At 56.9% G+C, this 12164-nt stretch overlaps 1 protein-coding gene across 6 annotated transcripts; it reads left to right on the top strand.

Moving 5' to 3' along the window:
• The first annotated feature begins 23 nt into the window (after positions 1 to 23).
• SLC25A45 (solute carrier family 25 member 45) lies at positions 24 to 11158 on the top strand. 6 transcript variants are annotated; one of them, XM_074336671.1, is made up of 8 exons: positions 24 to 276; positions 1348 to 1456; positions 5342 to 5403; positions 6519 to 6562; positions 6758 to 6829; positions 7134 to 7319; positions 9597 to 9855; positions 10001 to 11158. In XM_074336671.1, the coding sequence occupies exons 3-8, from the start codon at positions 5367 to 5369 to the stop codon at positions 10267 to 10269; spliced, it is 867 nt and encodes a 288-aa protein (XP_074192772.1). In that variant the 5' UTR covers positions 24 to 276; positions 1348 to 1456; positions 5342 to 5366; the 3' UTR covers positions 10270 to 11158. The 6 variants fall into 6 exon arrangements, with proteins under 6 accessions (XP_074192772.1, XP_019593503.1, XP_074192773.1 ...); XM_019737944.2 differs by having other exon boundaries at positions 24 to 1456; XM_074336672.1 differs by lacking the exons at positions 24 to 276; positions 1348 to 1456 and adding an exon at positions 5198 to 5216.
• Positions 11159 to 12164: the final 1006 nt, after the last annotated feature.

Raw genomic sequence — 12164 nt, 5'->3', positions numbered from 1 at the left:
CGCGCATGCCCGGGACACTGAGGCCGCATTCCTCTCTTGTCTGGTCACATTTTGGGATGGCCGCACTATGAACCAGACTCGCCACCAACCCGAGTGACCAAGGGCGAGGGGCCCCCACACCGATGGCCTGTAACAATTTGTGGAAGATTCAAGGCAATCAGGCATCCGGGCGCCAGCTCTGGCACTCACATGAGACTTTGGGCCGGTCCCCTCACCTGTAAAATGGAGCCGCTTCCTGGGATCTACGCTGCTCGCTGCTCGGGGCGTTGGATAAAGGTGCCGCAGTCACCTGCCTGTACTGCAGCGCCCCGGGGCCATGAGGGGTGATGGGCCATTCTTTGTGGTCAGGACACTGGGTACCCTGTCTTGACTCATCCTGGACAAGCCCCTTTCCCTCCCGTCCTGTTTCCTTATCTGTAAAATTAGGAGGTTGGACTCCATGACATCCAAGGACCGTCATTGTATGCCAGAAATCCAGGCTGGACACACTTGTTTTTCCAGGGAGCAGTCACATGAGCCCTTGTATCTTAGACACACAGCCTTAGAGACCTTGAGTCATTCCCAGGCTGGGAAGAGGCATTGGGTGGGGCAGAGAAGAGGCAGGTGTGAAACCACCTATCCCCAGGGTCACCTCACCAACATATTCTGGCACCAACAGCATGTGTTTGCCTGAGGTGTGAATCTCGGAGAAAAACAGGTCCGTGGGATGCCTTCCTGAACTAGAGGAACCAGAGTTTGCTCCAAGTGACAACAGTGAACTTGGAGAGCAGCAGGAACAGGGATGTGGGCTCACCCTGCCCTGACCCCCAATGTCGGAAGGCCGCTCCAGCTCCTGATCCAGTCCAAGTGTCCTCAGTATTTGAAACAGCTTAGCCTGCCCTCCAGGACCCATACTGCCCCCCCCGGCCCCCATTGAGCCCATTACAACATGTCTTCTTACCAGCATGGCCTGAGAACTCAAGGAAGCTCAGATGTGAGCGAGAGAGAAGTGTGCAATGGGAACAGGCATCTCCCTCCTGGTTCTCAGCTCTGGGACCCTCAGACCAGGACACAATGGCTCAGTGGCCTCCCTAATCCCACTGGAGCACAGTGGGAACAAAGTTCAGTGTTGTTGAGTGCTTACCGGATGGGTGGCCTGGGCTAGGGTGGGAAATGGAGACCTGGGTGAGACAGTTTAATTGGGGAATGGAGAGAGAGAGGAGAGAGAAGCCCAAGAGTAATGCATGTTTAAAACTACGTAAAATGACAGAATTGCCTTAAGAGCTATAAAATGCCACAGGCAAGAAAAGAAGGGTCCTCAATTCCTGAGCACCTACTGTGTGCTAGGCCCTTTCCGTCTTTCCTCAGGTCATCCTCATGGACCCTGGGAGTGGAAATAAGAATAGCTGCCATTTGTGGAGCATGCGCAACATGCCAGACCCTTTTCTAAGAGCTTTAATCCTTATAACACTCTAAGGTGAGTATCCTATCTCCATTTCATGACAAGAAAACAGGATCAGAAAAGTTCAATAACAAAGCTGACGTCTGGCAGTATGTGTGGTGATGATATGGAGGCTGAAACCCAGATCCAGGAGGAGGCACTGGAAGAGATTCCTGAAGGCATTCCAGGTAGCGGAGCATTTAGAACATCAGGGAAGAAGCCCTGGGCAATCAGAGCACAGCAAGTGAAGTTGGGAAGGTGGGGTGACACCCCACGGGATCCAGGGTGAGGACTGTGTGGTGGGTTTGGCAGGCAGTGAGGACCGTTTTTTTTCCTTTCAAGATTTTATTGGACTTTATTGGAGGAACAGTGTGTACTTCCAGAACTTGTTTCCAAGTCAAGTTGTTGTCTTTTCAATCTTAGTTGCAGGGGGCGCAGCCCCCCATCCCTTGCGGGAGTGGAGGAGTTGAACTGGCAACCTTGTTGTTGAGAGCCCGCGCTCCAACCGAGCCATCTGGCACTGGCCCATGTGGGCACTGAACCGGCAGCCTTTGGCGTTAGGAGCACGGAGCTCCAACCACCTGAGCCACCGGCTGCCGGAGGATGTGTGTTTTGGAGGTTGTGAGCTAGGGAGTGACAGCTCAGAGCCCTGCTCTGGCAGGCAGAGGGTTAACCTGGTGGAATCTGTAGGGCTGGAGAAGAGCTCTCCAGGGGTGGAGCTGTCCTTCTACAAGGCTCTGGGGAGTGATACTGGGTCTCCCCTGGACTTGGGGTAGTGAGGTCGGATTAGAGAAGAGTGGGGCCCATCGGAAGGGCAGGGGGCGGGGCAGCCCACAGAACCAAGAGGCCTTAGGCTCAGTGATCAGCTGGGCTGGGCCATACTTTTGCAAGCAGTAAAGGACGTTGAGGCCCACAGGAGGGACTGCCAATCCTCACTCAGGAATAGGGTTAACGGGTGGGAAGTCCCACCTGTTTTCAGGAATTTTTTTCGCTTTCCTGTTCCCGAATCCTGAGATATAAACTGTTTTCTATTCTCCATGATGAATCGTTTCCACAAAGTGACAACTGATACTACCAACCACCTGGGTTCAAGGAGCCAATTTTCCCGATTTCCGACCAACTTTTCTTGGGATTCAGGAATGGAAAAGCGAAAAAAATTCCCAAGAACAGGCAGGAATTCTTGGCTGGAAACTCTAGCAATAAATAGGAAAACTGTCTAAGAGATACATTGTGAGTAGTATGTTTGTTTCCCATTGTGGGTATTACTGGGTTCAAGGAGCCGATTTTCCTGATTTCCTGACCAACTTTTCTCGGGATTTGGGAACGGGAAAGTGAAAAAAATTCCTGAGAACGGATGGGAATTCCTGCCTGGAAACCCCACTCAGGAGAGAATGAGCAAAAGTAGGCTTGCAGCCCAGCCCTCCACGAGAGACCAGTGCCAGTGTGTGGGGAAGGTTTTGGGGACAAAGAGTCCCCGGGAAGCTCCAGGTATGGAGGTCAGAGATGAAACCCTACTTCCTGGAAAGTAGTGGGGTGAATGGGTTCTCTTTGGCAGAGGAGGAGGAGAAGGGTGAGCAAGACTGGTCCTTGGGCATCTGATGGGAAAGAGCTCCAATGAGATCTAGAGGGGCAGGTGGGGGGTATTGTTGGGACTTGACATTCTTTGGGACCCTATGGAGATGGGAGACAGAACTGGAAACCCAGGGCTGGCTGCAGGGCTGTCCACTGATGCTGCTCCCCGACTTGTCCACTTGTTCGTTCTTTCAATGAATATTTATTGAGTGTCTACTCTGTGCCATGTACTGTTCTAAGCTTTCGAGATAACATTAGTGAACAGAACAGCCAGAGATCCCTGCCCAGACAGACAAGTTAATTACTATGTGTCAGAAGGTGATGAGTACGATGGAGGAAAAAACAGGTAGAGAGCCAGGTAGGGGCACCGGGATTGCTGGGCTGGTAGGGCAGATGGCAGCATGCATTGAGACGATCAGGGTGGACTCACTGCATGGGTGACCTTTGAGCCCAAGCTGGAGGAGGCCAACAGGAAGAGGGAACAGCCAGTGCGAGGCCTGGGTGCAGGAGCCCCTTTGAAGAAGAGGCCAGGTGGCTGGAGGTGGCTGGAGCAGAGCGAGCGAGGGGATGGTCAGAGGAGTATGGGGCAGCGCTGCGAGGGCTCCTTGAGCCTGGAAGGACTTTCGCTCAGACTCTGAGCAGGATGAGGCCTTTGCAGGATGTGAAGCAGAAGAGAATGGTCTGACTTAGATGTTAACTGCATCCCTCCGGCCGCTGTGTGGAGGACAGATGGGAAGGGGGCACGGGTGGAGGCCGGGTGGCCGGTCAGAGGTAGGAACCCAGGTGGAGGTGATGGTGGTGGCTTTGGGCCAGGGCAGTAGCAGTGGAGGAGGTAAAGGGGGAATGGCTTCGGATGTTTTGAAGGTAATAGTAATGCAATTTCCTCATGGAATAGTGGTGAGGTGTGAGGGGAAGGGAGGGGTCGGGACCACACTAAGGGTTGGCACCCGCGATTGGGGCCTTCACAGATTTCTGTGGGCAGTGGCTCCTAAGCACTAAGTCTCTGTGCCCTCAGAAGAAGAGCCCACTCCTTTTTGTCCCCCCTCCTTCTCATCCTCCAGGGAGAGAGAGTCAGTTCGCTTGCTGTCTTGTCAGCTTGGGTTGTCTCTATCCAAAGGGAAATGGGCAGCCGTAGCCTGGTCACCCCCAAGCAGAGAGGTACCACATCTTTCATGCACTCAAAATCCCCATCTTTCCCCTGGGAAAGAGGCTTGGAGAAAAGGAGACTGTCACGTGGGGTGGCATGTGGGGTTTTTTCTGGGGTCTCTAGTCCCGCTCCCCACATAAGAACGCAGGACATGGTGAGGCCAAACAGGAACACCCACGGAGCCATAGAGAGGGGAGTCATACCATTGTATTCTCGCTGGTGGCTGGGCTGGAGACGCAGGAAGCAGGAGCCACACAATCTGCAAGCCGCCATCCACTTTTCTGCCAACCAACCAACCAACCAACCTCACTTGCCAGCTGCAATCTACCGTGCTAACTGCAATCCACTCTTGCCAGCTCAGCCACCATCTTCTTGCTAGCCCCCATTTTCTGCCAGCATAGCCATGGCAGTTATATGAGTGTCCAATGGCTCACTGGTTACAGCTGACGGCCAACTAGCCATAGCTGATGGCCATCCAATCACAGTTGATGGCCATTTACTACCTGAGCCAGCACCTTTCCACATGAGGCCGAGAGCCTGGAAACTGCATCCTGGCTCTGTCCCCACAGAGACCAAGGGAGGCTGTTTATGTCTCACATGGGGGAGTCCTAAACAACTGGGAGAAGGCTCAGCTCCAGTCCCTGCTGACTCACTCCTCTGGGGTGGGGGTGCTTCCCACCTTGTGGGCCTCCCTGATTCCCCAATGCCCCGGCACCCACGGCAGGCTGGGTCTGCCCCCTGGTGGCCATGCTCCATCCCACCAGCTTTGCTGCCTGTGGGGGATGGGTGGGCAGCCTGGTGTGTGGTGCCGCGGAGACAAATGGGAGTGTGGGCCAGCCTGGGCAAGCAGGGCCTTGCCCCCCAGCAGGCTCATTAAACCCATGCTGACTGAGGCAGCCCGCAGGGGCCCCACCAGGGGCCTGGGCCTGTCTGCCAGGCCTGGTCAGGCTGCAAGGCCATTGTTGGCCAGCAGAGGGGGAGGCCACCTTGGGCCATCATCTCTGCCCCAGGACATTTCACACTGCAACCTCCTCCAGTGCGTCAGGGCCACCCAATCTGGCTAGCTCCCCTCTCCTGGTGAGGTCTGGGCAGCAGGCCACTGCTCACCCTACGCCCAGGGTTAAACATTAGTGGGAGGTTATCAGTCTGGGTACGGGGCGGGAGAGGGTAGAATTACACTTTCACCAGCTTCTCCTCTGCAGCCACCAGTTCCCACCCGGAGGGACAATGCCCGTGGAGGAGTTTGTGGCCGGCTGGATCTCCGGTGAGACATTTTTCTTCCTTCTGTCACATCACCCCCAATGGTGGATCACTTCCTGGGGAAGGTGGGTGACATGGGAAGATCTGAGGCCAAAGTCCTGGTTCCCCTGGAGAGCCCAGAGCCAGCTGTCCCAGAGCCTCCTGGGAGTTGCCTATGGGAGAGGAGAGAAAGTCACAGAGGGGGTGGGGGGTGGGGGTGGTGCTGCTGTGTCCCAAGGCCACACTGCCTGACACCTGTGCAGAGCGGGAGTCAAAGTGATGGCTCTCCTTGACACACGGGCAGCACCTACCCCTCGAACTCCACGCTCCAAGCCTGTCTTGTGGGGCTCAGAAAGGAAGTTCCCCTTTAACCTCACTCACCTGCTCCTGTCCTGCATTCTCCTTTGGGCCTCTGCTCTACCTGGCAATGGGCTGCATGCGCAGGGCCATGAGGCCTTCTGGCCTGCGGACCCAGCCCAGCTTCTGGGTTACATGTCTCTAGGGAGAAAGAGAGGGACGTTCTGAACCTGCTTCCTGGGGCTTCAACCGCTCCCAAAGCTCCAGGACCAGCCTTTGCTACAGAGGGTCAGACCAGTAAGTGGGGAGATGGCCGGGGATGGACCCTCCTCCCCTGGTGCCAGCAAGACTCCCCTAGGACCCGCAGCTCTGCACTGCCACTGAGGGCGGCAGAGCGCTGGGAGGGCAGGGCCTGGTCTGGATCAAGCCCCCGCTCCACCACTGGACAGTGGTTGCGAGTTGAAGGAAGGAAGGAGTGAAGCTGGCAGGAGGGGGAGCCGTGGAGACTCCATCCAGCCCCAGGGTTAGATAAGCCAGCAAGATGCTCCGGTGTGCGGTGTGTGCTTCCAGAGGCCCGTATGTGTGTGGTTGGTTCCTCCCTTCTGCGTGTGTGTCCTCCAGGCGAGGCTGGAGCTGCCTGCTGCTGTCCCCTTGTCCCCATACCTTCCTAGCCCAGTGCCTGGTGTGGAGGGTTTCCCAGGGGCCAGCTGGAGTTTCTTTGGACACTGTCAGGAAGGCCCGCCGTCTCTCCTCCTGCCTGAAGCCCTCTTTCCTCTCAGCACAGACTTGCTTCCTCAGCCTGGCATGAGGGGCCTCACTCATAGCATCTTCTTGTCACCATAGGAGCACTGGGCTTGGTCCTGGGACACCCCTTTGACACTGTAAAGGTGAGTCTAGAGGGTGCACCCAAGGAATGAAAGATGTCACCTGAACCAAACATTAGGATGCCCTGAGAGCAGGGCCTGGCTGACAGGCTTTTTCCTGCCTTTCCCGCCCTGCTGGCGTCCTGCTCGAGGGGCAGAGGGATGAGCTGGGCTGGAGCCATGCCCAGCTGGCCTGCCTGCTCTGTTCTCCCCATGCAGGTGCGGCTACAGACCCAAAACACCTACCGGGGCATCGTGGATTGTATGGTCAAGACTTACCGCCATGAGTCGGTGGGTGGCCTGCTTCTTTGGAGCTTTGGGGCAGGAAGCATCTGGCAGTGAGCACGAGCTTCCTTCTCTTCAGGCCGGGCTTTGTCTTGGGAAGAGAGATGACCCCAGTCGGGGGCCACTAGGGGCTGGGTGGTAGCTTAGTGGCCCAAGGGTGGTGCTGAGGCTGTCCCAGGCTTGGCCACCTCCCCCTCCCTGCACCAGACTCAGAGTGGTTTTCCAGCCAGAGGAGGCCTGGCCGGGGCTGGAAAGGGTAATGGGGAGGCCCCCACGCCCCCCCACCCACTCTAGCACTGTTTTCCTGCAGATCCTGGGCTTCTTCAAGGGGATGAGCTTCCCCATCGCGAGCATAGCCGTGGTCAACTCCGTCCTGTTCGGGGTCTATAGCAACTCCCTGCTGGTGCTCACGGCCACCTCCCACCAGGAGCGGCGGGCGCAGCCACCCAGCTACACGCACGTCTTCATAGCCGGCTGCATCGGGGGGTTCCTGCAGGTCAGGGCATCATGGGGGTGCGCACACACGCACTCAGTGACCGTCAGTTCATTCCTTCCCCTCCTAGCCCTGTCTGGTGACTCCCAGCTGCAGACCAGGGAATGTGGGGGAACGGTGGGGAAATGGGCAGCTCCTGCTGCTCTCACTGACCTGTGGCCTTCCAGACGGCAGGCCTGAAGGGCAGGGTCATGGGGATCAGAGGGGCACAAGGCAGAGAGAGCTTGGGGTCAGGGTGGGGTGCAGGAGATGGTGCTGAGAGGGCCCCCCTCTGAGGGCTTGCCCACCTCAGGAGGAGACTGCTAGCCTCAGGGCTGTGGGAAGACCTGTCTCCAAGGTAACCTTTCACCCTGGAGAACTGACAGCCCCCCCAGAGCTCCGGGCCCAGTGCTGAAGGACATGGTCCTGGCACGCCCCCAGCACGTCCTGCTCAGGCCCTTTGCCTGCAGCACCTGGGTGGCTGCAGTCTGAGCCTCGTCAGAGCCTGAGTCCACAGATCTTGCTGGGAGAGCCCCAGGATATTAATCATTAAGTAGCTCCATCATTGCTGTGGTGTTTGTTCTCAGCACTTAAGTAGCTGGGCTTTTGAGGGGTGGGATGGAGGGAAGAGGGGCCTGCAGGCACCAGGGGGGCCTGAGCATAGAGACTGAGGACTGTATGCCTAGCTCCACCCCACACCGTAGCGACGCTCCTTAGGTCACGCCTGCCCTGACGCTCCTGACAGACTTCATGGGGCAGAGAGCAAGGACCAAGGACAGTCAGCGGGCTCACCCAAGTGAATCAATGATTCATGGACCCCAAAAGCCCTGGCTTTTCTTCTTCTGTTTCTTGTGCTGGGTGCATGCCTCCCTGTTTCCGAAGCCCAGAGAACTGGCAGAAGCAAAGAAGGGAACTGAGGCCCCAGGCCAAGCGGCCTGGCTTAGGCCCAGCCGGGCCCAGCTCCTAAGTCAGCCTCCCCTCCAGCTCTTTGGAGAGAACAGATAACAGAAGTGGGGCCTGTTGGGTCACAGTGGCGACTGGGTCCAGGGACCAATGGGACTGGTTTGCTGTCAAGCCCAGGACTTCAGTTTAACAGGTTCTTGGGGCAGAAAATGTGTTTTAGTGTAGAGGTGGGAAGAGGTGGGCAGTCACCCCAGTTAGAACAGGGCAGAGACTGATGTGTGCTGTGCACAGAAGTCGCTTTTGGCTGGTTAAGGTGGACGTGCCTGATGTTCCCACTGCCCCGTGGGCACAGGATGGGGAGGGCAGGGGCCCTAAGCAGCCCGTCTGCCATCCTACCTTAGGCCCAGCCATGTTTTCAGCTCCCAGGCTCCCTCCTGGGACTCAGGAACACACTGGAGAAGCCCTCAGCTCGCCACTGCCAGTAGGCTCCAGAGGGTGACATCAAGGTCCCATTTCACAGGGAGGGTCCCCAGTCCACTTGGCCTGCCACCCTCTGAAGATCACAGCCAGAGCCAACCACCAGCCTCTTTTGCCATCAGCCATTCCCAGGTCTGAGGGACTGAGCGAGTGAATCTTCCACAAAACACACACACACACATATTACACAAGCCCCCAAATGCTGTGCTAACCTCAGCTATGACTGCAATTCTCACCTGAACAGCTGATCTTGACCTAGTTGATCTCAGACCCATATATTAGCTCCTCCCCCCAACCTCCCCGCATGTCCTCCCAGCACCCAACCTTGGGTCCCATACTGTCCCAAATCTGTGTCCTTCTGTTGGGAAGCTAATAGTTGGGGGTTTGTGAGAGGCAGGAAGGGCTGGTCCCGTGCTCGTCACCCCTCAGGAGTCTCCAAGAGGTATCCTACAGGAGGTGAGGAGGGAGAGTCTATGAAGCTGAGTCCCCAACACTAATGAGGTGACATCCTTAACCCTGGTGAGGGGTCAGTCCTTTGCTGTTTCATGGGCACAGACAGAACCATTTCTTCAGACCCAGTCCCTGCAGACACGCGTTCATTCCTGGATTTGAAGAGGCTAGAAACCTACCCCCACTCCTGGAAAAACAACCCAGGCTTGTCCCCGAGCTCCATGTGCGTACCAGTCAAGTTGGACACTGTTGCCCCAGGAGAGGGCTGTGTCGCTTGCTATCAGGGGCCTGCTGCTAAGGAGGTGGCCCTGGCCCATCCCCAGCTTCAAGCATGAGAGGCTGAGCTGGCAGCAGGAGCAGCGGGGTCCTACAGAAGATGCTTCCCTCTCTGCCCACTGCCTTCCTCATAAGATAAGCCCACTGTTCCCACCCGAAGCCCCGTCCAGGGCCTTCACACGTCCTTCCCTACAGGCCTACTGCTTGGCTCCTTTCGACCTCATCAAAGTTCGGTTGCAAAACCAGACAGAGCCGCGGGCACAGCCGGGCAGCCCCCCACCCCGGTACAGGGGGCCCGTGCACTGTGCAGCCTCCATCTTCCAGGAGGAGGGGCCCCGGGGGCTGTTCCGGGGAGCCTGGGCTCTGACGCTGAGGGACACCCCCACATTGGGAATCTACTTCGTCACCTATGAATGGCTTTGTCGCCAATCCACGCCGGATGGCCAGAACCCCAGTAAGTGAAGTGGTGGGAGAGGATGGGGCACAGAGAGGAGTGGGGTGGGGGTGCTGGTCCCTTATGGAGGATGGGGGAAGAGAGGAATGAGGGAAGGACACTTTGTTCCTCCATCTGACCCTCCCCTGGGCACCCTCTACCCCAGGCTCAGCCACAGTGCTGGTGGCAGGGGGATTTGCAGGCATCACCTCCTGGGTAACAGCCACCCCCTTGGATGTGATCAAGTCCAGGATGCAGATGGCCGGGCTGAAGCAGAGGGCGTACCGGGGGCTGCTGGACTGCATGGTGAGCAGCGCCCGGCAGGAAGGACTGGGGGTCTTCTTCCGGGGGCTGACCATCAACAGTGCCCGCGCCTTTCCTGTGAACGCTGTCACCTTCCTCAGCTATGAGTACCTCCTCCACGCATGGGCATGAGGTGACCAGGCACTGCCTGCAGCTCCCCAGTGAGACGGCCGCCTCCCTGCCCAGATTAGAGGCCAACCTGAAAGCACCAGGTGGAGATTCAATGCAAGAGGCTCAACCCTTCCTTGTCAAGGCACCTTCCAGCCTCACAGACGCAGATGGGGTTGGGGAGCAGCCCCCACCGCCACTGGTCCTGGGCTCTGCCCAGAAGCCAAGGCTGGCCTCAGCCTCCCAGCAGCACTTGCCTTGATTCCTTTGTAAAACAACTAACCGGTGGTACTGGTGACATTCCGGACAGTCCAGAATCCTCTACCTTCCCATCACCTTCAGGAAAAAGGCCAAACTCCACCCCCTCCTGGTGGGGCACCTGGGGGCAGCCCAGCCCTGAAAAAGCTGTGCCCTCTCTTCACCTCTGGCCCTAGACCCTCCTGGTCCACAGTAGACAGTACCACAAGTGACTCCATCATCCCTCTGACTGGACCCACTCCCAGACCCTGGCAGAGCACTGTGTCCTGGGCTCCTTCCTCTACTCCCCTCCACCCTGCCCCTGACTGACTTTGGGGTCTGCAGATTCCCCACCTGCCTTGATCATAGCCCTCGCCTGTGCTGTGTCATGGTGGTGGTTTGACTTCTCAGCGGCCCTATTAGAGTGGGGGCTCCTTGAGGTCAATGGTCGCACTTCTGATCTCTTCCCAGCTGGGAGCCTGGTGCTGGAAGCAGCCGGGTCAATGCCTGTGGAGGGAGGTGCCCATGCACTCCCGCCTCCCTCCCCGACTCCAGCCACCCCACCTGCTTCCTTCCTTGCCCCTTGGGTGTCTTCCTGGCCTGTTCCCATCGATGATGGCACTTGTTTTCTTGTCTCAAATACAAAGTAGAAATTAAAAACTGGAAATAAAGCTGAGCAGAGTTTGTACCCCCTAATGTCCTGATCTAGTCTGAGATCAACCTGGGCCCGCCTCCTGGTGACCTGACTATGCGGAATTCCTGCCATTTACCGGGCGCTCCCTATAAAACAGTCAATCACAGCGTTCTTATCACTGTTGGCAGAGGAGGTGGACCCGGCCCACAGACAGTATGTAGCTCATCCGATGTCACATGGCTGGTATGTCACACAACTTGCCTGGATGTATCTAAGCCCCCAACTCCAGAACCCTGTTACTCTGCTACCCTGCTCTCCCTGGGGACTGTGACAGACTCCCAGGAGTCACCTAAGTTCAAATTCACCGGGACGGACCTGGCATCAGCCCCCACGTGTGCTCATCAGAGCTGTCCTTCACTGGCTCATGGGGGTGGCACCCCAAATTGTTCCTCCTTTGTCATAGCTTGGCCACAGGGCATGTGGCCGCTGAGCCCTGCTATGTGTCCCAACCTCCCTTGCAGCTTGTGGGACCCTGTGCTTGGGTTCTTGCAAGCAAAGTGTGTGATGTGCGCAAATGGCCCGTGGTTTGCTTACAAGGAAATTCCTCACTGTGTTGGCTGAAATGGTGACTTTGGAAAGACTGCTGAGGATGCAGGAGGTACCCCACTGGCTGGGAGCCTGGGAGATTTGGGGAGCACAGCCCACCTAACTGCCCTGGGCAGCTGCATTCTGATGTCTGTTCCAAGTGTGACTATCACCCTAACTCAGTAGGTGAGGGTCTGCGAGTTTTGACTGAGTTTTGATTGAGGTCGGGGTGGTCCCAGTGTGGTTCATGGAGCAGTGGCCTCAGGACCTCCCGGAGCTGCTTAGAAATGCAGAATCCCAGGCCCCACCCAGGACTGACTGGGAGCTCACTCTGAGGCTGGAGCCCAGGAATTTATGTGGTACAAAGCTCTCCTGTGACTTTTACACACCCTCAAGTTTAAAAAACAGTGCTCCGGCAGCTCCTACAAGCATAAATGGGCTGTTTTTTTAAGTAAGGAAGTTA

This window comes from Rhinolophus sinicus, linkage group LG06, assembly GCF_036562045.2.
Source record: "Rhinolophus sinicus isolate RSC01 linkage group LG06, ASM3656204v1, whole genome shotgun sequence".
NCBI classification, from domain to species: Eukaryota; Metazoa; Chordata; class Mammalia; order Chiroptera; family Rhinolophidae; genus Rhinolophus; species Rhinolophus sinicus.
This window is presented reverse-complemented; position numbering and strand designations above follow the sequence as displayed.